This window comes from Nicotiana tabacum, chromosome 19 (assembly GCF_000715075.1).
Source record: "Nicotiana tabacum cultivar K326 chromosome 19, ASM71507v2, whole genome shotgun sequence".
NCBI lineage: Eukaryota > Viridiplantae > Streptophyta > Magnoliopsida > Solanales > Solanaceae > Nicotiana > Nicotiana tabacum.
In genome coordinates, this window is record NC_134098.1 from 132,188,666 (window position 1) to 132,216,231 (window position 27,566).

General features: G+C 36.6%; 2 protein-coding genes across 5 annotated transcripts; both read left to right on the forward strand.

Annotated features, from left to right (window-relative positions):
* The first annotated feature begins 211 nt into the window (after positions 1 to 211).
* LOC107816090 (cytochrome c) lies at positions 212 to 9,010 on the forward strand. The gene is made up of 3 exons (XM_016641762.1): positions 212 to 459; positions 5,767 to 5,900; positions 8,519 to 9,010. The coding sequence occupies exons 1-3, from the start codon at positions 348 to 350 to the stop codon at positions 8,609 to 8,611; spliced, it is 339 nt and encodes a 112-aa protein (XP_016497248.1). The 5' UTR covers positions 212 to 347; the 3' UTR covers positions 8,612 to 9,010.
* Positions 9,011 to 10,701: 1,691 nt separating this feature from the next.
* On the forward strand, positions 10,702 to 27,161 carry LOC107816091 (uncharacterized). Of its 4 annotated transcripts, none has more exons than XM_016641763.2 (20): positions 10,702 to 10,893; positions 13,675 to 13,733; positions 15,019 to 15,129; positions 15,591 to 15,647; positions 15,727 to 15,800; positions 16,233 to 16,332; positions 17,872 to 17,933; positions 18,145 to 18,245; positions 18,326 to 18,429; positions 18,526 to 18,579; positions 18,735 to 18,790; positions 19,489 to 19,527; positions 19,674 to 19,818; positions 21,062 to 21,243; positions 21,331 to 21,398; positions 21,572 to 21,644; positions 21,727 to 21,788; positions 21,875 to 22,799; positions 23,321 to 23,611; positions 26,726 to 27,161. In XM_016641763.2, exons 1-20 carry the CDS (start codon positions 10,869 to 10,871, stop codon positions 27,000 to 27,002), a joined length of 2,865 nt encoding a protein of 954 aa, XP_016497249.2. In that variant the 5' UTR covers positions 10,702 to 10,868; the 3' UTR covers positions 27,003 to 27,161. The 4 variants fall into 4 exon arrangements, with proteins under 4 accessions (XP_016497249.2, XP_016497252.2, XP_075094754.1 ...); XM_016641766.2 differs by having other exon boundaries at positions 10,822 to 10,893; positions 18,134 to 18,245; XM_075238653.1 differs by lacking the exon at positions 10,702 to 10,893 and adding an exon at positions 12,755 to 12,900.
* The last annotated feature ends 405 nt before the right edge of the window (positions 27,162 to 27,566 follow it).

A 27,566-nucleotide genomic window follows, 5' to 3' on the forward strand; every position in this document is an offset into this window, starting at 1 on the left:
TAAAAACTAAATATATTTAAAATAATAGCTTAAAAGTAAATACATATGTTATTATTGGTTATTATTCATCTCACTCCAATTTTGGTTACACAAAATTCAGCTTAACTCATCAGCAAACGCAAGCGAGGGGTTGTTTTGTCATTTTGTAAATTAAAAGAGACGCGTGCCACCGCTCTCGAGACACGTTCCACTTTGTATTTTCACTAACCCGAAAAGGCTCTATTCGTTGAATCAGAAAGCTCTAGAAACCTCAAAACCCTCACACTTTGAAGAATTCCCTTTTTATTTCGCCCGAACCTCAAAACTAAACTTCTCAATTTGCTTTTGCTTATTGGAAATCAGGAAAAATGGCAACGTTCGAGGAAGCACCGGCAGGTAATCCCAAAGCCGGAGAGAAAATCTTCAAAACCAAGTGCGCTCAGTGTCACACCGTCGATAAAGGCGCTGGTCACAAACAAGGTATCTTTCTCTTACACACAGACACACAGTAAGATTGAGTGTATCGCTGTTTTTTTCTGCTGTTTCTTTGCATGAATTATTATTTTCTGAGTTTCTATGGTGTTTATGGTCTTTTTTTTAGTTCACCGCTTATCATTCATCATGGATCTGAATTTTCTGTGTAGTAGATTCACGTGTCATACTGATTATAGACTTGTTTGATCGTTACTTTTATATATTATGAGTATTCTGTTATCATTTTTTTTGCATGAATTTTTGTTTGCTGAGTTCCTACGGAGCTTTTACTCTTTAGTTGATTTGCTGCTTCTTATTCATCGCACGGTTGCCCTTTTATAAGTGGATTCACATGTGAAACATCGTTCCTTGTGGATTTAACTATTTGGTTTGGAATTTGAGGTGGTGGGTATGTTGGTTTGATTTTCCATGAATTTATACCGACTGCTAACGCGGCAGTGTTATTGAGACCTGACATGTAGCAACAACAACAACGACCCAGTGAAATCCTACTAGTGGGGTATGGGGAGAGTAATGTGCTCTGTTTTAAAAGGCGTTTCTGGTGCGAGCCCCGGGGCGAGGCGTATCAAAAACGCCCCAGGGCGATGGTGTGGGGCGAAAGTCTCAAGAGGCGTACGCCCCGCAATTTGAGGCGTACGCCCGGGCGTTCGGGGCGCATTTTTTTAGTAAGGAGTAAGCCCTAGAGACTTTTTCAAATTAAAACAAAATTTGTTGAATTAGTCCTTCATGTAATACCCAAATTTTTAAAAGTCAGTTTGGTAATTACTCAAAAGGTTTAAAAAGGAACTCAAAAGTATTAAATTTAAAAGTAAAGACCTTTTTTATTGATTTAAGCTCTAATTCATGGTTTTCCCAATTTTTTATCTTGTCTGCTAGTCTGCTAATATCTCCCAAAAGCAACGAATATTTAATTTTTTTTACAAATACAAAGAGAACTACATTTTTCTTCATAGCAGCAAATCCAAAGTTCAAATTGCAGGTTAATCATCCTTTTTGTTCCTCCATATAGAAAACTTTATTCTTTTAGATTCAAATTACTTGTGCTTGTAAGTAACGTATAATAAATTGTTTGATTAGTTTTTTGTGGGGATGGAGCACACATATATATAGTTTTCTTCAATTTTTATGCAATTTTACCTGTTTATAAATATTAACTGTCATTATATTATTTTATAAAATATTAAAAATTAAATACCTATGGGGCTTACGCACCGCTGAGGCATATGTAAAACGCCCCGCCTTACGCCCACGCCTTTTAAAACACTGATAATGTGTACGCAGATTTTACCCCTACCCCGAGGGGTAGAGAGGCTGTTTCCAAAAGACCCTCGGCTCAAGAAGACGGAAAGAGGTAATATATCAGTACCATCAATAAGCCATCAATAAAAATCATAGAAAAAAATAACATCGCAAGAACAAGGAAATAGATGGAAAGCAAAACAATAACCAGTAGATAAAGCCCTACACTAAGAGAAACGAAAGAGTAGTGAGAACTCAACACTAACCACTAGCAGCCTAAGACTAAATACTAACAGACTAGCCTCACTCTGGTGCGCGGTAGAAATATCCACAACTACCTCCTAACCTACAACCTTAATGATCGACCTCCACAACTTCCTGTCTAGGGCCATGTCCTCGGTAATCTGAAGTCACGCCATGTCTTGCCTGATCACTTCTCCCCAATAATTCTTTGGCCGCCCTCTACCTCTCCTCGTACCCACCAAAGCCAGTCACACAGACCTGACCTGTAGCAGCATTAAGGATTAAACTGGTTTAGGTAGTAGGAGGAGAGGGGGAGAGAGGGGAGAAGAGGAAAGGAGTTAACTTCACGAGAGAAAACCAGAAAAGTAAGCCATATGGGAGACTTTTTAAATAATTTTTTAAGTTTCTGCAACTGAGGATGCAATTAGTGAATATTCCTTGTCACCAGGTTCCTTGGATGAGGTTTTCGATGGAGTAAAACTCAAAGTCTATCCGTTGTTGGAATTGGTAACCCTGTGTCTATGTTATTGGTGTGATGTGCCGTTCTCCATGTGTATCCTTATTTGCTTCTAGAATATTAACTACATTTGTAGAACTAATTTCAGGAGGTGGTGATAAGTATATTGTTAGGATTGGAAATCCGGGTAGTGCGTAATTTAGCCAAACGTGATAATGACAATAACAAAGACAATGCAAGTTGATGATAACAATAATTAAAGAAGATAAAGAAGGCACAAAATTTAACGTAATTCGGTCAAGAGTGGAGTAATTTCACTATAACAACCGGTACACAAAAGAGTATACATAATTAGGGATGAAACTCTAATTATCCCCAAATATATCCCAAGAGAATAACCTCGCTACAATCTCTTACAAAGAAGAGGTTCACTCAAAGTGTTTCCCAACACTAACTTTATGGAATATAACAAAACTCTCTATTACAAGAATACTCAAAATGAGTTTCCAATCAAAGTAAGACCATATTTACAGGGTAAAGTTCTTGATCCCCAAGTAAAAAAAAAAAGAATTAAAATTAATACTTTTATTCTTTGGTTTCAAGCAAGAATGTTTTGGTTCCAAGTTTGAAAACTGTGACTCCAAGTTTGTTTTGACTCCAAGATTAGCTATGGACAAATTTAGGCTATGTCTTACGAATCTTCACCTTGGCCTAAATTGGATGATATAGTTATTTTACTACACCTCCAGAAAAGCCCCAATGGACTTATGTCAAAATTTAATGCCGTCAAAATGACAAGTGACGCTTGCTCAGTTGGTAAAAGCAATTCCACCTACGACCGTTAGGTCCTGGGTTCGAGTCACAGTGGAGGGGAAGTGTGAAAACCAGTGTTGTAAATAGCGAGCGCTACAGCGCTAATAGCGTGTAGCGACGCGAGGCGAGACAGCATCGCTATTTTGGTCTGTTGCGTTGCGAGGAAGAAAAGGCGAGCGCCTCTGCATGTGTAGCGAGAGGCGCTGCGAGGCGTCGCTTGTTGAATAAAACGGAAGAAAAGGCAGCATTAATATTAAAACACAAAATTAGGGCTTGGGTTTCACTTTTCTCCTTCAGCGACGAGCAGCGACCTTCTTCTTCTCCTTCAGCGACCTTCGATCTTCTTCTTCTTCTTCCATCATCAGCCATCATCACCACGTATGTTACTTTCTTTTCTTTTCTTCTTCTTCTCCTTTTTTCTTCTACTTTCTTCTTCCTCTATTTGAGCAGCGACTTCTTCTTTTTTTTTCTTTTTCTTCTTCTTTCTTCTTTCTTCAATCATTCAATGATCAGCTCTTTCTTCTTTGTTTCTTCATTTTTCTTCTTCTTTCTTTGCTGATTTCCAGAGGCAGTAGCCTTTTTTTTGGCTCTGTTTTTCTTCTTCTTTCTTTGCTGTTAGTTTCTTCATTTTTCTTCTTCTTTCTTTGCTGTTTTTCAGAGGCAGTAGCCTTTTTTTTTGCTATGTTTTTCTTCTTATTATTAATATATTATTGTTATTTAGTTTTTAGTTATATGTATATAATATTTTATGTTTTTGTATAAATTGTCGCTTCACATAAAAAAGGCGAGCGCTTCGCTGCGCGCCTCTCGCCTCAGTGAAGCGGGCCCTCGTCGCTATTTGTCGCCGCACGCTATCCAAAACACTGGTGGAAACACTATAGATCCTCCTAATTTGGGAGGGGTTTAAAAAAAATGCCGTCAAAATCAGACAAATGGAACTTTAGTAGTGCATGTAATAGTAGATCCCAATAAAGTATACAACGAACCATATCTGCGTGCTTTCATGATTACAAGAGCACCTTGAAAATTTTTCAGAATTCCACCTTCACCAGTGAATTTGCACCCAAGAGATTCTATTGTGCCCAAAGAGATGAGATTTTTCTTGAAGTCAGGAACATATCTAAATTCGGTGAGAGTTCTCACCACACCATTGTGCATTCTAATCCAAATTGTACCTTTGCCAATAACGTTATAAGTAGCATTGTTAACCAATTGGACAACTCCACCTTCAACTGAATCATATGTAGAAAACAAGTCCTTGCTAGGACACATATGACACGAACAACCGAAATCTGAAAATCCACTCATTATCATATCTGAAACTAGTTTCAGTTGTTAAAAATATAGTTTCCTCAATCTCATCAGTACCAATTTGTTATCTTTTTTAGAGTCATATTGGCTATTGAAATTAACTCGGTTAAATCCTCACTGATACCAACTTGTTAGGACCGGGAACTCGGGTAGTGCGGAATTTTGCCAAACAACGTTATAATGACAGTGACAAAGACAATGCAAGTTAATAACAACGGCAATTTAATTTTGACATAAGTCCATGGAGGCTTTTCTGGAGGTGGAGTAAAATCGGTGGAGATTTGTAAGACATAGTCTATATTTGTCCATGGCTAATCTTGGAGCCAAAACAAACTTTTATTCTTTGGCTCCAAGCAAGAATGCTTTGGCTCCAAGTTTGAATACTTTGACTCCAAGATTAGCCATGAACAAATTTAGGCTATGTCTTACATATATCTTTAAGTTTTTTTTATTGGTGTTAATATGTCCATAAGATGCACAGTTTCGGTTGATATATGCTACATTAATTATAATGAAATGGTATATCTGTAGTTGTTAGAAGTCAAAGGTGGATTAAGGTGCCACAGTGTACTATTTGAGATGCACGTGCATGATTTTGCCTTATAAACGTGGATATTATAAATTTTTAAACTGCAGATTTCAGGGGAATTAGCAATTGAAAATATCTGCTATATTTTCCAAATTGTGCTAGACTGTGTTTAAGGAATCTATAATTTATGATTTTATATCGTGTCTACCTCTTTTTTGATTTGGAATATGGGAAGGGAAAGAAAATAAAATAGTGGTGTTGAGATATGGAACTTGCTCTTTTATTTTCACTCCTTTTTAAGAGTTGGACGAGGATAGGCATGTGTCGGCGGATATCTTCTGTAATAGTTCGCCCTTTTAACTTAATTTTAGCCGTGCTAGCAAGATATTCATTCATCCTCAGGTGTGCACCATTATGGAATTGTCTTCAAGTGCTCGGATTGTGCATGTATGATAGTTGAGGTATTTCATGGGGCATAGCAATCAATATTTGTGTGGATCTGTTAAGCTTGTTATAGTGATTTTCGATTTTCATCCTCATTGCCTTCTTCGATTCTGCTGTACTCTATCAAATGGTTGATACTTGAGCACACAATTTACTTTATGCATTTCCCCCCTCCTGCATATAATTTTGCAGAAGGGGCAGCGATTATTCTGCTTTCCGCATGTTCTAATTTTCTAACATGTCCAACTTTTTCCAGGACCCAACTTGAACGGTCTCTTTGGAAGACAATCTGGTACAACTCCAGGTTACTCTTACTCTGCTGCAAACAAGAACATGGCTGTGATCTGGGGAGAGAATACGTTATATGAGTACTTGCTCAATCCTAAGAAGGTGAGGGTCATCTTTGTTTGTGTATGACTTTTGTTTAGTGGTGTGGTGAGAGGTTTTAGTGCTTCACATATGTGTTCTTACCTGTATGTTTTCTCACATGTGTGTTTTGTGTTCTGTCATTCTGTGTGCTTTTCCGTCCTACTTAAAGATAGTTTTGGTGGATTTCAGTTGTCTGTATAATTATATCTATTATCCCAATTTGTCTGACCAACATTAGCTCTTTTTTCTGTGCTTTTTTCCTTACCGTGCAAAAAATGATATGCCAGTTAAGGTCCAACTGTTATGAGTCTCACACATCTAGTCACTGATCATTTGGATTGTTTCTCAAGTCAAGTCCCGTTGTGATTTGGCAGCCCCGTTATATTGAGTCTTCTATTTGAATATTTTATTGCGGAGGCATTGGTGATCAAGAACGAACGCCTTGTGGGGTTCTTTCTGGCCATGGATAACTTTTAAGGGTTTAATACGTTACAAAACATCTTGGCCATTAAAATAAAAGATATTCCTCATCTCTGAAGCAGCTGTTAGATTTTACTTAGCCTCGTAATTCTTGTTCGTTAGTTTGTGATGGCATTTTCGTCTTCTTGAGTTGAGGGTCTCTCGGAAATAACCTTTCTATCCCTCCGGGGTATGGGTAAGATCTGCGTATACTCTATCCTCCCCAGACCCCACTTGTGGGATTTTACTAGGTTGTTGTTGTTGTTGTAGTTTGTTATAAGATTCGAGTCTCTAGACTGCGTCAGTTGAAATGAATGAAGGAGGTCCAGAATGGAAAGATCCAGCAAAATAGGTGAACGTAATGAGGAAGAGGAATCGAATGGGGCAGCCCATCCTGGTATTTAACTCGCAAATAACCAAGGGGGTAAAGCTTTTAGGAAGACCTTCCTGGCATGTAGTAATCGGGGATCCCCAGCTTCTCTCGGTCACTCCTGGGAAGCTGAGAGTTGATGAGCAAGCGAATGAACCATGTTCCCTTAAAAAAATGATCCTCTTTGTTCTGTTTCATCTCTTCAATATCTTAAAAACCATTCTGCAGGTCGGGTGTTGGTACTTCATTAATCTAGTTAAAGTAAGGCTCTTTTGCTGAGTGAAGCTGCTAGACGATTTAAATGGAGATCATGCATACTGAAGCACAACTTATTGAAATAAAGCTTCAGCAGGCAAAGCAAGCTTTTCCCTTTGTTCTTAGGTTTTTAGTGTTTAGATACCATAAATTCTTGGAAGTCAGTTTGTCAGCAGTGGCGGAGACAGGATCTCCGCTAAGGGAGTTCAAAAAAGAAAAAAGTTAAAAAATTAAAAGGGACTGTGGCCAGTAGGAATTAAACCAGCAACCTCACAAAGGTTTTATCACTGAGCTATGCTTTTGGGCTGTGACAAGGGGATTCAAAATATAATATATTGAAGCACAAAACGGATGTTGCCTTATATGTATAGTGTAATTTTCCGCCGAAGGGGGAACCCACTTCCGCGCCCCTAAATCCGCCCCTGTTTGTCAGTGCTGCACTTGGATTTTTTCCCCCGGTTCTAACAAGATGTCACAATGATATCCAAAAAGATGTCTAATACTTGCTGGATTAGTCAGGTTTAAGGTTTTTGAATGTCATTTCCTACTCGAGCAAGGGAGGTGGTATCAAGATATTGCTAAGACGTGTGAACATGACGGGATAAGTAGAGAGCTTGAGCATTCAGGAAATTTTATCTTTATCTAGCAGCATTGTCCCGAGGTTTATGCTCTTTCAGCAGAAAGTTGATGTCCAAAACCTGAGATCCTAATCTTGGAAGTGAATTAGAGATATTTGCACCAGTAGACTCGAGAAATTTTGAGTACCAATTTGTAATTAATGCTCTGCACTAGTTTGAAATGCTTTTCACCTCAAGATGGCCCGAAATGCTTACAAGTCAGCTTCTAACTATGGGCTTAAGAAACATTGAAGAACATTTTTTTGGTAGTCCCTCAATTGCTAAGTGTCTCCTATGGATGCTAAAGGTGTTAAAATTGGACCAATTCAGGATGGAATAAGACCATAAAAAATGGAGGTTGTATAGTGTGGAATTAGAGTGAACTTTTACCCCTTGATCATCTTTAGCTTTTCACACTCAACGCCTTCGACTTTGTTGTTTACATAGTTTCTTTTTTGATTAAAGTTTTGTTGTTTACATAGTTGAGGACTTGAAGCACCCATAGATGTATGTGATCAGTTTTTGTCATAATGTGCATTTAAGGAACGTAAAAAGAGGGAGGTCAGAATGGAGTCTAGTTGTGTATTTTTTTGCTATGTCTGGTATTCCATTTGGTGGAGTTGACAGGGGGTCAATGAGACTGTCTTATTTTAAAAATAAAGTACTGTGGGAAAACTATATATGAGGGTGCGAAATTTTTGTTTCTGCAGGTAAAAAGGTAGTCAAAATCAATTGCTCTGGTGTGAAGTGACTGTAAATTGATCCTCTGTTTAATTGCAAATTTCTTGTGTTTATCATTTTCTTGCTTTGCATGGTCGATGTTCTGTAATTCTTTTGATGTGGTATTGACATTAGCAACAAATTGAATGTGCTAGGATTATGTTGATATTTGTTTTTCATCAGCACTATGCTTATCATCTGAGGTGTTTTCTGTACAGTATATTCCTGGGACGAAGATGGTTTTCCCTGGGTTGAAGAAGCCACAGGATCGCGCAGATCTAATAGCTTATCTGAAGGAATCAACTGCATGAAGATCTCTTTGGAAAATCATTATATTTTTGCTAGTGTTACACATTTTATATTTTTAAAGTCATCCTTTTGCCGATCAAATAACACCACATACTTTATCATGCCATTCTTCTGGTTGTGCAAGCCAGTCTTGAGGAATTTGGTCAAGAGTTTGTCATTTGAAGTCTTTTCAAATCTTTACGAAATCATGAATGTGTTTGGTGTTTGGAGCCAGTTCGTTGTGAACAGCTTTCATATCGGTCATCGGTTGTACCTTAATTGCAAGGAGGGGAGTATAAACTTATCATAAGGGGGTGTGGTGTTAAACACGAATATACTGCAACGAATCCGATTATCGGTTTTCAATAATGAAATCCATTTTCTTCTGCTAAGTAAGCAATAAAGCAAGATAATTCATGTTACTTATGTCTTCCTTTTTGCTAACTCTATCAATCTTTTTCATTATGCTTTTACTATGGTGTAAATATTATCGCCAATATTTACTGCTCAAAATTATCACTCTGCCTCTAGCTTTATCCTCACCGACGACTACGTACATGCAGCAATATTCCCATCCACCAAACACTAGATATAACTTTTCTTTTCTCTAGAGAGAAAAAATAGGTTTTGTGTTGTAATGATCAGCAGCTAATAAGGTTGCCTAGAAAATTAAGAAAGTGGGACCACAAAAGGCATCTTAATTCTTAAAGATAAGGTGGGAATAAGTCGATGAAAGGATGCTAGTATAAGAATAAAACTAGTACTAGTATACTAGCATCTGCCGTCCAAAAAGTTGCACGTATGATCATGGCAAATGACACATTCATTAAATTGAACTTACAATTTTTGTGGTCATAAACTCCCGTGAGGATTCAAATTCGACGAAACTAACTATATATCTATTTATATCTATCTACGCTATATTGAAAATACGAAAATTCTTAGTGAAATGTCATTCATTTTTTTTATCCTTTTTAAAATGAAGTTCACATTGGACAAATTTCTCTAGTATAATAAAGAAAGCTTAATAATCCTAGCACCGAAGTTAGTCCTCAAGCATCTTATTGTCAATATTTATATATTTAAAAAAAAAAAAAATTTACCCATTGAAATAGTGTACTCATATCTCATAAGACTAGTTTAACGGAAAAGAGAACTTGGATGTTTCATGGAGTGCATGATTTGCTTCTTGGATTTTCCTTTTTGATTTGTCTGAAGTTGTCTTGTCTAAAGAGGCAAATAAGCAAAACGTCACAAAAGCAGCCAAAAAGAAAGGGAAAAAAAGGAAAATCTTATATGATTCTTCTGGTGGGAGGTTCTTTTTTTACTTTCTTGGCAAATGTAATTTTCAAGTCCGCTGTACAAAAATGCATCTCGAGATCAAGTGTAATCTGATACAAATAACGTCATTTGGTTAATCGTTAAAGCAATGAAAACTTGTTATTCAAATGCAATTAATATAATCTTTACTTGAATAGTCTGATAAATAAAGAAGTTTTTTCCCTATCTTTTCTTTTGTATATTACAAACAACAAGTTGAAATTTAAAAAATATACACTCGTGGCAGTATGTCAGCCATGCCTCAATATTTAAAATGAAAAGAGTAGGAATATACTCGTGGAGTGACTATATTAGAATTACATATACTCCAAAAGTTTATTAAAAAATTAAATATTTTGTAACACCTTAATAGTTTGCACCTAGTACCCTCTTCCCCACCACATTACACATCGTTGTCAACTTGAAAAAAGTCTAAAATCATAGCTCACTTTTGATTATAGATTGTAGTTGCTTATTTTCAAAAACAATTTGAAAGCAGTGTTTTTTATGGACTATGATCAGTTTTTGAAAAAAAAATTCAAGTACCAATTTTTAGGTAAAATTTGTTCTTCTACTCACAAAACTTCATTTTTTTTCCAAATAAAATGTGTATCCAAAAATTATTTTTTAATATAATTTAATTTTTTTTTAATTTTAATTTAAATTTCAACTAAATCTATGTCCAAATATTAGCTAAACAATTGGTTTAACTAAAGGTAGGGACTAAATAATGTGTTGGGATAGCTAGTAAAAAAAAAAAAAGGCAAATAAGTAGCACTCCTTAGTATAATAGTTGCGACTTGCGAGATAGTGAAAGGGACTGATTCAGAAATGAAAGAAGTTAAGGGGCAAAACTCAAATTAAGAACTTTGACTGAGAGATTAAAGAGAGCACATAAAGATCCGCAAATAGCAGGAGAGAATACGCAACGTCTATTCCATGCTTCTTGGATTCTGAATTATGACTGATTCACTTGCTTTTTCAGGTTAGGGTTCTTTCTGATCATCTATTTCATTCTGTGGACAATCCATATGTTGTTCATGCATTTCAATTCAATGCTGATGAATAAAATAAATCTGAATTTAAAACTTTCTTTTTTGGCAGCTTTCTTTTTCTTTTTTAAATCACGTTCCTTATTTGACTTCTGAATTAGTAACATTTGATGCTTTAATTTTGAAATCGGACTTCTCAGTTATGATATATTGAAAATACATGTGCTGATCAACTAGTGGAAGTGATTTGTATTCAAAACTATATATAGGTAGATTTAGCGAAGGTGTGCGCAAACTGGCCCACACACTACTGTCATAAAAATAACTGAATAAATATGATATTTATACTGAATATTTTCATTTATTTTTTGATAAAGTATCCATAGTATGATTTTATTGAAAGAAAAGGAAATTTGCAAATTGCAATGAGAAATGAAACACTGACATTTCTGATCGTCAGAAAAATTGGAACTTTCTTGTTGGATTGCCGGTCGTCAAATATTTTTTTAACTGAGTGCACTGTTTCTAGACCATTTTGGTGATGTCTGCTTGTAAACAGTCTCTTTGCATAAATGCAAGGAAAGACTGTATAGGGTATGTGTCCACTCTCTTCTAGCTCTCTAGTCGGGGAGCACTTCTTAGGCGAGATAAGCCACATTTTGGACTAGGAATAATAAGTGCTTTTAGGATATCAGAATCATGTAGAAGAGTAGACTAGAATTTAGTTGACACTAAAATCAAATACTTTTCCTGGAATAATAAGTGGTTTTGTGTACTCCCGTTTTGGAGAGTAAAGCCTTCGTGGCATTTTGTTGGAGATTAAAATCTACGTGATTTTTACTCCAGTTTGAAAACGTTTATTAAACGTTTGTTTGTGTCATTCTTTTACAGAAAACAAATGACGACTGAAAGCGAAAACCAAGCTGTTCCGACTTCCGACGGTGACTGCCAACGCATCGACAAGCCGAACACCGGCGTTGGCACCGGCAGAAAAACCCGGAAAATTTTCCGGGATTGATTTCAAGCGCTGGCAGCAGAAGATGTTCTTCTACTTAACTACGTTATGTCTACAGAAGTTCATCAAGGAAGATGTTCCTGATCTGCCAGATAAAACTCCAGAGAATGAACGCTTTCTCGTGATTGAAGCGTGAAAGCATTCTGATTTTTTATGCAAGAATTATATTCTTAGCGGACTGGATGATAATCTGTATAATGTATACAGTGGCGTGGAGACGTCAAAAGAATTGTGGAATGCGCTTGAAAAGAAATATAAAACTGAAGATGCCGGGATGAAGAAATTCGTTGCCGCAAAATTTTTGGACTACAAAATGGTAGATAGCAAGTCTGTTATTACCCAAGTCCAGGAATTGCAAGTGATTATTCATGATCTACTTGCTGAAGGTCTTGTCATCAATGAAGCATTCCAAGTAGCAGCAATGATTGAGAAGTTGCCTCCATTGTGGAAGGACTTCAAAAATTATTTGAAACACAAACGAAAGGAAATGTCCCTTGAAGATCTCATTGTTCGGTTGAGAATCGAAGAGGACAATAAAGCTGCTGAAAGGAGAGGCCGTGGAAATTCAACAATAATGGGGGCAAATATTGTTGAAGCTAACAAAAAGAGGAAGAAGGCTTCTGGTCCGAAATACAACCCAAGCAAGAAGCGGTTCAGTGGAAACTGCTACAACTGTGGGAAAATCGGACACAAGTCTACGGAGTGTCGTGCTCCGAAGAAAGACAAGAAAAGAGGTCAAGCAAACATGGTAGTAAACCATGATGATGTTGATAACTTGTGTGCCATGCTTTCTGAATGTAACTTGGTGGGAAATCCTAAACTGTGGTGGTTTGATTCAGGAGCCACTCACCATGTTTGTGCAGTTAGAGAGGCTTTTGCTACCTATGCTCTTGCTGAACTCGGAGAGACAGTTTATATGGGAAATGCTTCAACAGCAAAAGTTGAAGGATATGGGAAGATATTTCTAAAAATGACTTCTGGCAAGGTCATGACTTTAAACAATGTCCTTCATGTTCCCGAAATGAGAAAGAATTTAGTCTCTACTGGACTTCTTGTTAAGCACGGTTTTAAGTGCGTTTTTGTGTCCAACAAGGTTGTAATTAGTAAGAATGAAATATTTGTAGGAAAAGGTTACCTCACCGAGGGCCTTTTTAACCTAAATGTAATGGTTGTGGAAAATAATAATAATAATATTTCAGCTTCTTCTTACTTACTTGAGTCAAATGATTTATGGCATGTACGTTTGGGTCATGTCAATTATAAAACCTTGCAAAAAATGATTAACTTGGAAGTACTGCCCAAGTTTGAATGCGAAAAATCAAAATGTCAAACATGTGTGGAATCTAAGTATGTCAAAATCATTCGCGTCCGTTACCATATTACATTGTTGTTATTATTGTTTGTTACTTGGTTGCTTTATCTCCATTGTTTCTTGAGCCGAGGATCTATCAGAAACAACCTCTCTATCTCTATAAGGTAGGGGTAAGGTCTGCCTACACACTACCCTCCCCAACCCCCATGTATGGGATTACACTGGGTTTGTTGTTGTTGTTCTACTGGTGAAGTATGAAAAATTGCTTCCAACTTGTCGGTTGATGACAAGACAGAGAATTATGATAACCTGGATCTTGTTGATATATGTATTTTTCTTTGGAATTATTTGAACCTTGCTTCTTACTGCAATGGAAATTGAGAGGAGAGAATTAGGGGCCTTGATGCTTTGAATATAACTGACACCATATTTCTTGGTTCAACACAGGAGATATGTTGATTGATGGATTTGATGAAGGAGGAGGAGAATTTCGCAAGCATAGGGAGGTACTCCACTTGCTTTCCCTACTATAGTGTGCGCTCTGAGGAGCTTCTCTTTGTTTGTTGTTGCTTCTTCTCTTTTCTCCAATTAACTGTGATGGCATGAGAAAATCGATGGGCCACATATACTTTAGGTGCAACAAGACACAATTGTGGCACCTTCATTAGGTCCCTCATGCAAAGCACTTAACAGTAAAGGCCTGTATCCTTTATTCGCTCGTACTCATGATTAATAACAAGAACCATCGTCTATTAACTTTTGACAGTGGCCAAAAACCATGCAAGCAAAGTGGATTATGTTATTATTGGATAACTAGTTCGAAAGAGTTATACTGGATAACTAGTTCAAAAGAGTTATACTGGATGAGAAGAAAATATTAAATTAAGTGTCTGAGTGTTGTTTATGATTTGGTAAGAAAAGAATAGATCTTATGAGCTCTGTCAATTTCTGTTTTATGTATCTAGCTTTTGATGAGTAATGTACTCTGTGTGAACTATTTGATTACAAATTTCTGTTTATGTTTATTATCTATCACTTTTGTGGGATAACTCTGGGTTTGTTATTGTTGTTGTTATTATCTATCACTTTTGTCACACAGGTCTATGGGGTTTCTGGCTGCTGTGGCCAAGACTCTACAGTGATCATAAGCTTGTGATATATATTACGCCTTAAATGCCTATGCCTTAATTATAATTTTTAAATAATTGATTAAAGATTCATTCTTAGTTCTGTTACTCAAGTTCCTTTAAGAAAGTATACCTCACACCAGTTTAAGCCTTTTGGTTTTGAGTTATTTGGCTTATTTATTTGATTTTATATAATGCAAAGGGTTTGTCATGTTTTATCTTTTAATTATTGCCTATAAAAAGTCCTTTTAATTTTGGCCCTTTAATTCGTAAAATGACTGCCTCATCTAGTGCATTTCTGTTGCCTATGAGAAGCTACTTACATAGTAGTAATCAATATGAAAATAAAATGTGATTTTGAAGCCTCTGTTTAGCACCTATCTAGATAGGTCAAAAGAAGGTTTGTTCAAACATATACTTACATAGTTATGTGCAATTTTTAGAACACAGATACTTTTGATCTTTGTTGTCCATTTCCTTTAGATTATATTTTTTTCCCTTTTTTTTATTGGTTATTTCTTGTTTATGTTATACAAGAAAGCTTGTCCACTTATTCCAAATCAAGAAGACTGATGGGCAAGTCTAGATGGAGTTCATTAGTTTAGATAATCCTCTTAACCAATGTACTGCTGATGACTTTTTCCCTTCCCCCCTTTTTCTCCAGGTTAATGTTGACCCAGTGAAACTTCCATCTTTGACTTGGCAGCGCAAGTTAAACTGTGATGATATTTCCCTTTCAGAATTCAGTCTTAAGCTGAAAGAAATGGTTTCTCTGGTATGTGGATAAACTCTGACGTGGTTTCACTGCTCGAGCAAAGTCTTTAGCGGTAACGTATTGAGAAGTATTTTAGAAATAAAGCAGCTCTATACTTTTGTGTGAATACAGTGAAGAAGCATGTTTTCCAGCCTTTAGATCAAATTAGGAGCCAGCTAAAAGCCGTTTTAGCTTTGTGGGAATTTTGCTGATCTAACCCTAGATTTGTGTCTAAGTCAAGCCTACTCATGACTTAATGAGGCTGATTATATACCTGACTACAGAAGTATCTGAAGCAAACTGTAATTTAAGTGCATGCATGAACTTATAGCTAGTTAGACATGCTATCAAATAACAACATAGGTACATGAAAATGCACGCACCACGGGTGTAAGTTGGTAATGTGATATCTGTGAAAATGTTATCTCTTTTCAGCTTGAACTCATGGTTTGTTTTCTTGTGGTACTTTTTGTTTCATGTAGGCTCCTCTAGGTTTCCGTCTGTGGAGATTTTTACAAGAAGAAAAAGCCAAGGGAAAGGTGATTTCTTTTGTTGCAAGTTTAAGTATCATCTTTCTAATTATAAGATGCATTTGTCACCTATATTTTCGTCTCGCAGGATGGTCTGTTTATCAATCCTTTCATAAAAAGGATCTACTCATCATGCCAAGGAGTTCCTATTGGTGGTATGGGGTATGTCACAAGATATTGAACATTTTTTTGTCAAGAGAAATTGCTGTAGTATTACAATCTTCTGCTAACGGACTTTACCGCGATTTGACTTGGAATATTGTTCAAAATACAAATTTGCTGCACCTACTGTTACTATCTTAAATATTAACATTTTCGTCATTCTTGCGTGATGATCCATTCTCTCAGTACAAAATTATAAGTATTACATTTTCGTGTTACCGGTACACTGTATTCTGCTCCCATTACAATGTTAATAAATTCATTTCATTTGATGGATCAGCAAGAATTCTTTTCCCTAATTCACTGTAAAAGGGGTTAGTTACCCTACGTGTCTGCACACTGATTAAGAAGATATGTGATCTATTGCTAGTCTGTTCCAGCTAGTTCAAATGAATTATTTGATGTGTTGTATAAAAGGAAAAAAAAATACAGTGCAGGAAGCATAGGAAGAAGCTTCAAAGGTGAATTTTTGCGCTGGCAAATATTTCCTAAGATATGTGAAGATACACCAGTTCTGGCAAACCAATTTTCTGTAAGTTCTATGAAGTATGACTATATAATGCTTTGCATTTCACAAGTACATACTGTTTCCTTCAATACTTCAGATGATCTACTTTAACAAGAAAAGATTTGATGGAGAAGTTCAAATATGATATTGCTACATTACAAGAATAAAGCATTCCAATCACTTTTGTACACTAAACAAGATATTTCTTAAGAAAGGCTTACACGAAATGCTGTTCACAAAAGGTTGAATTTTTTGTAATTGTATCCTTCCATTTCCGCTTCTTTCAAATACATAACAAGAAAAGATCTGATGGAGGAGTTCAAATGAGCAGGTCACATTCAACTTTAATTAATGCAACATTGCTACATCACAAGAATAAAACATATCAATCACTTTTGTAACAATATATTTCTTGAGAAATCCCTTAAACGTGATGCTGGTCACAAAAGGTTCTGGCATTTCTTGTAATTATATTCTGCCATTTCCTTTTCTTTCACATACATAATAGCTGAGATAGGTTATGTGCATGATGTCATGCTATGTGCATTGTTTCCAGAGGTAATTTTTTGGCATTTGAACACTTTTGGATAGGATATGTACATAAACCTTTATTGCTTCTAACCTTGATTATCTACGACGACCTTTATTTGATCTTATATTCCTATCTTTGTTAATTCTGTTTCAACACCCCAGCAGCTTTTGGGCTATTTTACATTGTTACTGGTTCAGAATTTGTTTTGTCATATAGACTTCACATTGCACGTCATCTTTTTGATGGGTAAAGAGCCATTGCTTCGTCGCTTAAAGCAATGAAGCGATGTGAAGTGAGGTGCTTCATAGGTGAAGCCAAGTGATTAGAGAAGTTTGCAATTGCACTTCAAACAATGGTGCACAAAGTGATTGCAATGAGAATCAATCACTTCTTTGAATCTCAACTTTGTGGAGTTGGATTAATATCTGCAGTTTTGTATATTGGATACTGAAGTTTGTTTTATTTAATTGAAATTTAATTTTTGTTGTACTAAATTCATAGATGTTTGATATTTTTAAATTTCTTGTAATTTGTGTGTTTTACTCAAAGAAGCGTGTGCTTCGTTTTTCGCTTCGAGGCCCATGGACCTTGTCGGTTTTGGCGCTTTCCGCTTCTAAAAATACTTGGATATACCTTTAGCTTGGTCCACTTTACTAGGATCCAATGTACATAGACACAAAAGTAGTAAACTTTGAAAGATCATGCAAAAAGAATTAATTAACCAATGAGTTAAACAGTTCTATATATGAGTACAATTCCCTTGTATGGTAAAGAAGGTATAGGAAATCTGAAAATTAGAGCTTCACTTTGTGATGGCAAGAGAAAAGAGAAATTTCTCAAGCATGGAGTTGTCTATGCTTGTTAATTGCCTCCTTTATTAAACTAAACTGTTATACTAGTCACTGCGAATAAAACATTTTAACTTAAAACATCATTATTCTGAAAGTCCTTAAAACTGAAAAGCACGGAATATCTTATTTGCTGTTATTTTTCAGCATGTGGCCTCATTTGAATATGGATAACTTTTGCAGATATTTGTTAGACGTCCAAATGGTGAAAAATATTCTACTGTGTTATGCCCAAGAACTCCAAAGTAAGGAGCTATTCTTTTCTTTGCTCTTAGATGGTTTTAGTTCTTCCTGTTATCTTGGCTTCTCACAATATTATTTTTATTTTTTTGGTGATAATGTTGTGTTATTTGGAAATGTCGAAGAACTAGTCGAAGGAAAAAAAGTTGTATCTATTTTGAGTATATCTTTACGGAGGAGATTCAGTAGTAAGGTCCATTAATAGTTTGTGAACAGTGATTCTACAGCTTCTGGAATAGGATCCTGGGACTGGAATCTGGGTGGCCAAAATTGTACATATCATGCTCTGTTTCCAAGAGCGTGGACTGTATACGATGGTAATTTTATGTTTGACCAGCATATTCACTAGTTTGATGTGCTTCATAAGGGTTGTCTTATATTTTTTATATTTATCAAGGGGAACCTGATCCAGAACTCAGGGTAGTATGCCGTCAGATCTCTCCTTTTATCCCCCACAACTACAAAGAGAGCAGCTTACCTACATCAGTCTTTACTTTCACGGTTGGGAGATATCAAATCCTCTTTTATCCCTCCATTTTTCTGGTGGAGATGTATTTTGTAGCATTAACTTTGCAATTTGAATTTGATTTTGTTCAGGTTCATAACTTGGGAAAGACGTCTGCAGATGTCACTTTGCTTTTCACCTGGGCAGTAAGTTCTCTTGTGTGACTGATTTACTCAGTTTTTGGATTATGAATGCTAACGCTTCTGTTTCCTTCTTTGGTAATTGTTGTATTTACTTGTTCTTAAGAATGGGAAGATAGTAAGTAAAACATTTTTTTCATCTTTCTTTTTTGTGTTCCCAGAATTCTGCTGGTGGAGATTCTGGAATTTCTGGCCATCATTTCAATTCAAAATTTAGGTCAGTTCACTTTTAGCAAGGTTATGACTTAGTCTTTAAGTCCCATTACTTTATTGTACTTTTCTCTTTTGTCATCCGTAGACGTTGCCTGCTTTTCTAAAGGTGAAACTTTACTCTACATAGTTTACTATTTTCTGAACGTAATACATTGCCAATCAGTTATGCCATGTCCTAAAGTAGATGTGCGCCTTCTTTTCTGAGATCTCCCCTAATCTTTCCTTAAATTGAAACCTTTGGCCACAATTCACGCATAAATAGTTAGACGGAGTTACTTTTACATTTCTCAGTATGGCTTCATCCTTCTTTTTGTCCGCGAAAAGTCAAAAAGTAGCTTGCGGTCCTTACATGTTTCCTATTTAACAAATGGTAGATATTTCGAAGCCTACCCTGAAAGACCATGCCAAATTCTTACGGGTAATTCGATTTGGGACAGTGTACAAGGGACACACTTCACTCATCGATCTTGCTCTAGCTTTACGGGCACTTCACTTACAGCTTTAAGCTTTATTCTTGAAATATGTGCCAATTAACTTAACACAAAAATAATAGGAAATGGAAAACTGACTATGTTCTTGGAAATATTGACTTGCTATTCTTGAGAGACACGTCCAATCCACAAAAGAAAATGTTTAATCTTTTTCTTAAAAAATCTTCTTTTGTTTTTTGTCAATAACTTGTTCTCTGATGATGAATTTTAGAATGGAAGATGGAGTCCAAGGCGTGCTATTGCACCACATGTAAGTTTCATCTTCTTGTTACAGGAAAAAATGAAAGGAAAACCAAAAAAAAAAAAAAAAAGAGAAACTTGGTTAGGAATTTTTTCACAGTTGAAGAAAAATTGCGGGGTTCTTGAAAATTGGAGTACCATACTCTGTGAATGCAGGACTTCCAAAGAACGGCCCTCTGTAACTTTTGCAATTGCAGCAGAGGCAAATGATACAGTTCACGTCTCTGAGTGCCCTTTCTTTGTGATATCCGGAGACTCCCAGGGAATTACAGCAAAAGACATGTGGAATGAAGTAAAAAAGGTGCTTGCAATTGCTTAAAAATAAACTGACTTGTTCATTATTTTCAGATTCTTTTTCATGGAGTTCCATATCTGGACCCTTTCACTACCAGCCATATTACACATACATTGCCACTAAATCAATGATGATTTTAATCATTTATGCTTATTTTCTATTTTTAGCTGATTTCCTTTGTGATTTAAGATACTATGTGTCTTGAAAATATCTTCTGATCATTTGATCGAACTCTTTCTTTCCTACACCTCAATTGTGAGAACTTGTTAAGATTTTGATGACGTCATAACATTGTTGACATTTCAGAATTCTGACCACTGAATTTCCCTACAAAAAGATTTTGATTTGACTTTCTATTAAAAGTATACCTCTCTCTTCCCCACATCCAAAACATTCTTGAACCATTTTTCTCACACTTCAAGAGAGAGAGAAGTTAGCTTGGTAATTGGGAGAGAAAATCCTCAAAATCGTACTTTCTACTCCCTCCTTAGTAAATAAGCTAGAAAAGAGGACAAGAATTCCTGTGTACCAGAAATATTTCTATTTATTCAGCTATTTGACCAGTACCAGAAATAGGAAGAAGGGAAGTGTCTAATTAGTAGAAGGTCTCAAAACGCTATTTTAATTGCAGATTAAAATCTATTTATGATGCTTGCAAAAGTGGCTTAACAATTCCATTATCTGCGTAATACTCTCTTTGAAATTGTGTATACTTGTCTTTGTGTGGCTATTTGATACTTTGTCTCCTTCGAGCTATCTTCCTGGAGGACCTATGCAAATTTAAACTTGCTTCTGGTGTTAAAAGTTTCCGCTAGTGCTGGACGACTAGTTACTTACTTTGTGCACCTAAAGCAGTTTTTCCAATCATTATTCCTAAGGGTTCTGAAGAATTCATGAGGACATCTATCAGCTGTTTTGAATAAGACTATTAGTTTTTAGAATATAGAGCCAGCAAACAATCAGTTCGTTATGGTCTTTTTTATTATTTCTTATGTCCACCTTGAAGGGGAAGTGTACACAGTTTAAACTCATTCTATATTGGAAATATTTAATAAAAGAATTATTTCTCATTTGCTTATCCTGTTCTTTTCCTTGTCTTTATTTTAATATCATTCTTTTTTAGTTTCTCTAACAGTCTAACTTTTGGTATACTGGAGATTTTCCCATCATTAACAAAATTAGAACTTATCAAAGGAAAAGACATCCTCAATCTTGACAGAATTTGACCTGTTTTTTTTCCCTCTGATAGAATGGATCCTTTGACCACCTTCAATCTGAGGAAATGTCAACGCCTTCTGAACCAGGATCCCTTGTTGGAGCGGCAGTTGCAGCTTCACTAACTATTCCAGCAGATGATATAAAAAGTGTGGCATTCTCATTGGCATGGGCCTGCCCTGAAATTAATTTTGCAAGTGGTAGAACTTATCACAGGCAAGTAGTTATAACTTTCTATAAGTTTGTACACATGATATAGCATGTTTCTTGTGCTTTTCCTGATTAATGTTGCTTTATGAGCAGGCGCTACACAAAGTTTTATGGTACTACGGGGCATGCTGCTGCAAAAATTGCACATGATGCTATCCAAGGTAAATCTTCATTAAAGCTACCATATTCTCAACTTGTGCTCCTATTCTTGTAAAGATGGACTTTCGGATATACATAATATTGTCTTCATCTGCTGATACAATCACCTAAGATCCTCAGGATGTACATATCCAAAAATACTATTTTTAAGTATTATTTTCTTGATGGAACTCAGAGCATACCCAGTGGGAGTCACAAATAGAAGAATGGCAGAAACCTATACTTGAAGACAAGAGGCTTCCCGAATGGTGAGCTTTCATTTTCTTATGTGCACCATGCATTACCAGATTTTGAGAAAATCTTGTTTTTTTTTTTTTTTTTTTTTTGCAGGTATCCAATAACTCTCTTCAATGAGCTCTATTATCTTAATGCTGGAGGGACAATTTGGACAGGTATACTTTGGTTTCATGTGCTTTAGTGGTGCTTTAATAAGCTAACTATAGCATTCATGTTCTTTTTTATTTTATTTAATTTTTAGATGGATTGCCACCAGTTCAAAGGTTATCAACAATTGGGAAAAGATTTTCCATGGATAGATCTAGTTCGGATGTAAAAGAAAGTGCTGATCCAACCCAGTCAGATGGCACTGCTGTTCTCATTCTTGAAAGGATGGGCTCGGTGCTTGAGGAACTTCAATCTCCTGTCTCAGTAAATGCTGCTTTTGGGACAAATCTTCTCCAGAAGGGAGAGGAAAATGTTGGCCAGTTCCTCTATCTTGAAGGGATTGAATATTATATGTGTAACACATATGATGTTCATTTTTATGCATCTTTTGCTTTGACTATGCTATTCCCAGAACTTGAACTTAGCATACAACGAGACTTTGCAGCTGCTGTGATGATGCATGATCCAAGTAAGAGATTGCTCTTGGATGATGGAATGTCTGCGACAAGGAAAGTTCTTGGCGCTGTTCCTCATGATATTGGAATGGATGATCCCTGGTTTGAAGTAAATTACTATTGCCTGTATAACACAGATAGGTGGAAAGATTTGAATCCAAAATTTGTTCTTCAAGTTTACAGGGATTTTGTTGCGACAGGTGATAAAAAGTTTGCCGAAGCTGTTTGGCCATCTGTGTATATGGCAATGGCTTTCATGGACCAATTTGATAAGGATGGGGATGGGATGATAGAAAATGAAGGATTTCCTGATCAGACATATGATGTATGGTCTGTCTCTGGTGTGAGTGCATACAGTGGTGGCCTATGGGTAGCAGCTTTGCAGGCTGCATCAGCCTTAGCTCGAGAAGTAGGTAATAAGGGTTCTGAAGACTACTTTTGGTTTAAGTTTCAGAAAGCAAAGGGAGTTTATCAAAAATTGTGGAATGGTTCTTACTTTAACTACGATAATAGTGGCAGCGCCGTAAGCTCATCCATTCAAGCTGACCAATTGGCTGGACAATGGTATGCGTTGGATATTTATATCTATATCGATATCTTTCAGCGCTTCTACATACATCTGTCTTTTCTCTTTTTGACTAAGAATGTCAGTTCTTCTGTTTCTTTATCTTCCATATGATCCTCTAGTTTCTCTTTTTGTTCCTTGTATTATAATTATATTAAAATAAAAATATGAAAAAAAATGTCAATGTTACTTATTTTTTTTAAACTTCTTCCATCTATTTCAGTTTCTGCATCTTCGGCGGCAAACCCTGTATAGCGTTGCTGGTCAGATCACATGCATTAGCCTGCTCGATCAAAAATAGGTGGAGACGTTTTAAACATTTGTTTTTATGTCATTGCATTTACTGGAGCATTAGTTTTCTGCACCCTTCTTTTCATTTTGTGGTACATGCCTATGCATTCTCCTATGAGCATTCCAAACTGAACATGTATTTCTGTTATACCAGTATAGGAGATACATTTGATTATGCTATGTATGGTACCTCTTCTTCTTTCATGATCTCCATTTGCTTTATCTGTAGGTATGCTCGAGCATGTGGTCTTCTACCAATTGTTGATGAAGAAAAAGCTAAAACTACACTTGAGACAGTGTTCAATTTCAATGTCATGAAGGTCAAGGATGGGAGACGAGGAGCAGTGAATGGGATGCGGCCCAATGGAGAACCTGACTCATCTAGTTTGCAATCAAGGGAGATATGGTCTGGAGTTACATATGCTGTTGCGGCAGCCATGATTCATGAAGACATGGCTGATACGGGATTTAAAACTGCAGCTGGAGTCTATGAAACCGTTTGGTCTGAAGATGGCTTTGGGTAAAGATCCTGATCTTTTCTTCATTTGGTTAAGGCAACTTCAACTTTAAAAATCTGTGTTTTGTATGCTTTTGGTCGTTGGACTTCAAGAACTAGAGCAAAAAATTTGGCTAGTGGTACGAAGTATTTCAGGCTGTTAGATAATAGAATTGTCCCTAAAGGGGTTTATAATGTCGTGGACAACTCAACCCATTGCCTCACGATTTTGGGGTTGGATATTCAGATTCTTTGACATGGTATTAGATTCAAATTTTAGTAAGCTCATTTTCTCAACCTTTCTCTATACTATTCTATCGACTGTGGCTTGCTATGGGCTTCTCTCTCTCTTTCAATTCAGCCCATTAAACCCTAACTTTGCTCCAAGCTCATCTTTTACACTTGCCTACTCTCTCTCTCTCTCTCTCTCTCTCTCTCTCTCTCTCTCTCTCTCTCTCTCTCTCTACTTCAAGTCTACTCTTCAGACTTACTCCAAAGAAAAACGATAAAAGTTTTCAAGTCTCCAGACCTAATTCTATTGAGCCTCTCTCTCCACTTCAAGTCCACTCTTCAGTCTTCTCCCAAAACACAAAAACAATGATGAAAAAAAAGTCTTCAAAGTCCATATGTCAATCCTAGAATTGGGTTACACGGGGAGGAGGGTGTTGTTGGATAATAAATTGTCCCTCATTGGTTGTGTAAGGATTTTGAAAGGGATTATGATATCCTGGGCTACTCTACCCATTGTCTTAATGCTTTAGGTTGGGTGCTCAAATTCTTTCACGGAGGCCAAGTTGAATGTATTTTGTTACGAGTCAAATTATGAAATCAGTAGTTAGGGAATTGACAGTTATAACTGCATTTCAAGTTTTGAAATATTAATAGAAATTTTTCTAATCATTCGATTACTAAAATAAGAACTTTTTTTCTTTTTTTTCGAAATTCTCCCTCTCCAATTGATCGATGTTATAGATCTTCCAGTAGTTTTTGTTCAGTAGCAATTCTTCTCCCACACTTCTTAGAAGGCTCGGACTTTCTTATTTTCTGAGTCATAACATTACCGTTCATGATGAAAAAGAAAGGAAAGAAACTTCTTAAGAAACAGGGAAGGGAATTACTCCTGAACAGAAGTGTCAATAATTGCACAGAGCTTTCCAGAAACAGGAAGACTTTCAATAACAAAATCAGCAAATGTCTGTGGGAACAAAGGCTGGATTTGGAGGTTCAGGGTGCCACGTCGTTTTTAGCAGAGACGTGGTGCTATTTACACGGCTCAAATAGTGTATACATTGGGTCGGTTTGATCTCTTTTTAGTTTTGGTTTGAGTTATTCGTCTTTTCGGTTTTTATAGACAAACCAATGGAACGAATAAAGTTGTACTGAAGCTGTTCTCCTAGAAAAAGAAGTAAGTTTTCCACCATCTATTAATAAATGATAATGGTAGATACAAGCAAAATAATGCAAAGTTCAAATGGGGTAAGATAAGATTTTGATAGAATAATGAAGAAGAAAGAGAAAGTTACCAAGATCTAATAAAAGGAAAAAGGTCAATAGGAATTAAATGAAAGAAAAAAGTCAACAGGAACTGAAGGGGAAAAAAGAAAACAGAGGAGAAGTCGTCTCCTGTTTGTCTTAAATGATAAAGAGTGCACATGACGAACTCCCGTCTTTGGGAGCCAAAGTTGAGACTTTGCCAATGCCCAATGGCACCCCACGGCCTTTTTGTTGGGGGGGGGGGGGGGGGGGGCACTTATTCATCTTTCCCTTCTTTCGTCTATATATACATATATATACAAATTTTTGGCCGAGGTTTGCGGGTGCAGATGCAGCCCCTCCATCCTTAATAGATCCGCCCCTGTTTGGAATACAATACTGTTAAACGATTTCTATGGTAGTTACAACTGCCATTTCCCTATTTCTGATTTCACAATTTGGATAGCAACAAATACTTCACTGTTGAAGTGATCCTTGTCCTCAAGGATGAGGTGTGGAAAGGGAAATTTGGCATCTTGTGGGATCAAATGGGAATCATGAACAACCAGAAATTATAAGAGTTTGAATATGCTGCAACAAAGTTTTCATTGGGAAAACGTCAACTGCTAGCTTATTTGTCAATGTGATCACTTATTCAGTAAAGAATCACCGTATACTAGCATGAAACTCTTATTATCTGTTCTTTTACATTGCTAGCAGAAGAAACTGGCCTTGTAGAAATTGGGAAAATTGGAATTTGAAGAATGACAGTGTTTGCTTCCTCGTCCACATTTCTCATTATCCTTTTCTCTTACGAAGAAAATCCCTCTTAATGGTTTGGGAGCACAATTGTAGAGCAGTTATAACTGTCAATCCCCTAACTACTGATTCCACGATAGGCTCGCAACGTGCATTTTCTTTTACTTCGCTTGTTTTGATATTTGTCCTCAGTACCAGTGGTACATGCATAATCCAAGGCCAAACTTATTTGTTCTAACTGCCTCGGATGAATTCTTGGAAAAAGAGGGAGCGAGCCTATATAAAATAGAAATTGAATAAGAAAGTTCCATGAAAAGATAGAGTCGGGGGTACAAACAACGCTGCCTACATGCGAATTAGCTTCCGAGGTTGAGTAGTCTCAATCTTACTACAGGATTTATGAATGAATGTTGGGCCGGGCTTATCTCGAATGGCGTGAGCCGCATGCAAGGAGACCCACGCGCACGGTTTTTGGGGGGTGATTCTTCCCATGGCTGGGTGATGCTTCTCATGTCTCTAAACCTTGGTGGACAGAGTTATTCGGCATTTGTCACACAGTTTCTCCTGTCAACACTAGACCTAACGTGAGTGGGTCAATCACAAATCTTCTTCCTGACTAATTTGGGATTGTGGCATAGTAATTGTTGTAGTTGTAGTTATTTTATGCACTTGTTTTCTGATGGGCAAGTTGAAAAACCTTATGGAGTTTGATCTTTGATATTAAAATGAACTATTCTTCAATAATCTTAGTGTTTCTACTAAATAAATGGATGAAGCCTAAAGCTTTAGCATTTATGTGTTCATATTGTGGGATACGGTTTCATTCTTTTGTTTTTGTTTTTTTCCTTTTTTGGTGTTTGTGAGATTTTTCCTTATTCCCTACTATACTGCTCTTCTCGTTCCCAGCTATGCTTTTCAGACCCCAGAAGGTTGGAACACAGAAGGTCGATACAGAGCTCTGGGTTACATGCGTCCTTTGGCAATCTGGGCAATGCAATGGGCATTAAACCCACCTAAGATTCCCAAGCAAGAGGTGAAACCAGAATTGGAGGCAGATTCATTGTCTAAACAACATGCTGGTTTTCAAACGGTAGCTCGTTTTCTAAAGCTGCCGAAAGAGAAAGATGCTCGAAGTGTTTTTCAGGTCCTTTTCGATTACACCTGTAAAAGAATGACAAACTAAAGGAGCCTGCAATTCCCAGATACCAGAACAATAATTATTTTGATCAATTCATTGTACAAAATCTTATTATTCATCCGAATAATGATCGGAAAAGGTATAGTTACAAAATGATGTATCTGGTTGGACAAGTCAGAGTTCATATTGAAAGCCAGTTGCCAACTTGTGCTTTTATGGAAGGCGTTTCATATATTTTAACATACTATGTGCCCTTTTCAAATTTGTGATGCACAAGAGTACAACTGTCCAAGACACTGAAAATTCAGTTGCCTCAGTGTGCATATATCTTAAAGGTTTTAGAGCTCAGAGTGCCTTGATAGTTGGTCTTTAGCGATGGAAGTAACAATGAGAAAATCATTGCTGGCATGAAAGCACAAGAATCCATTAGGCTTTCATGTTGGCGCTATTGAATTCCTCCCCAGACACTAAGCTGGCACTGTTTGCATAAAATCCTGCATATGTTTCCGAGGGGAAGGGTAGACATAACCCGTATCTCTCTTTGAAATGGAAAGCTTATTCTTGCTCACTTAGAGCAAAGTAGTATTTTTCTCCTGTAGTCTATCTCTT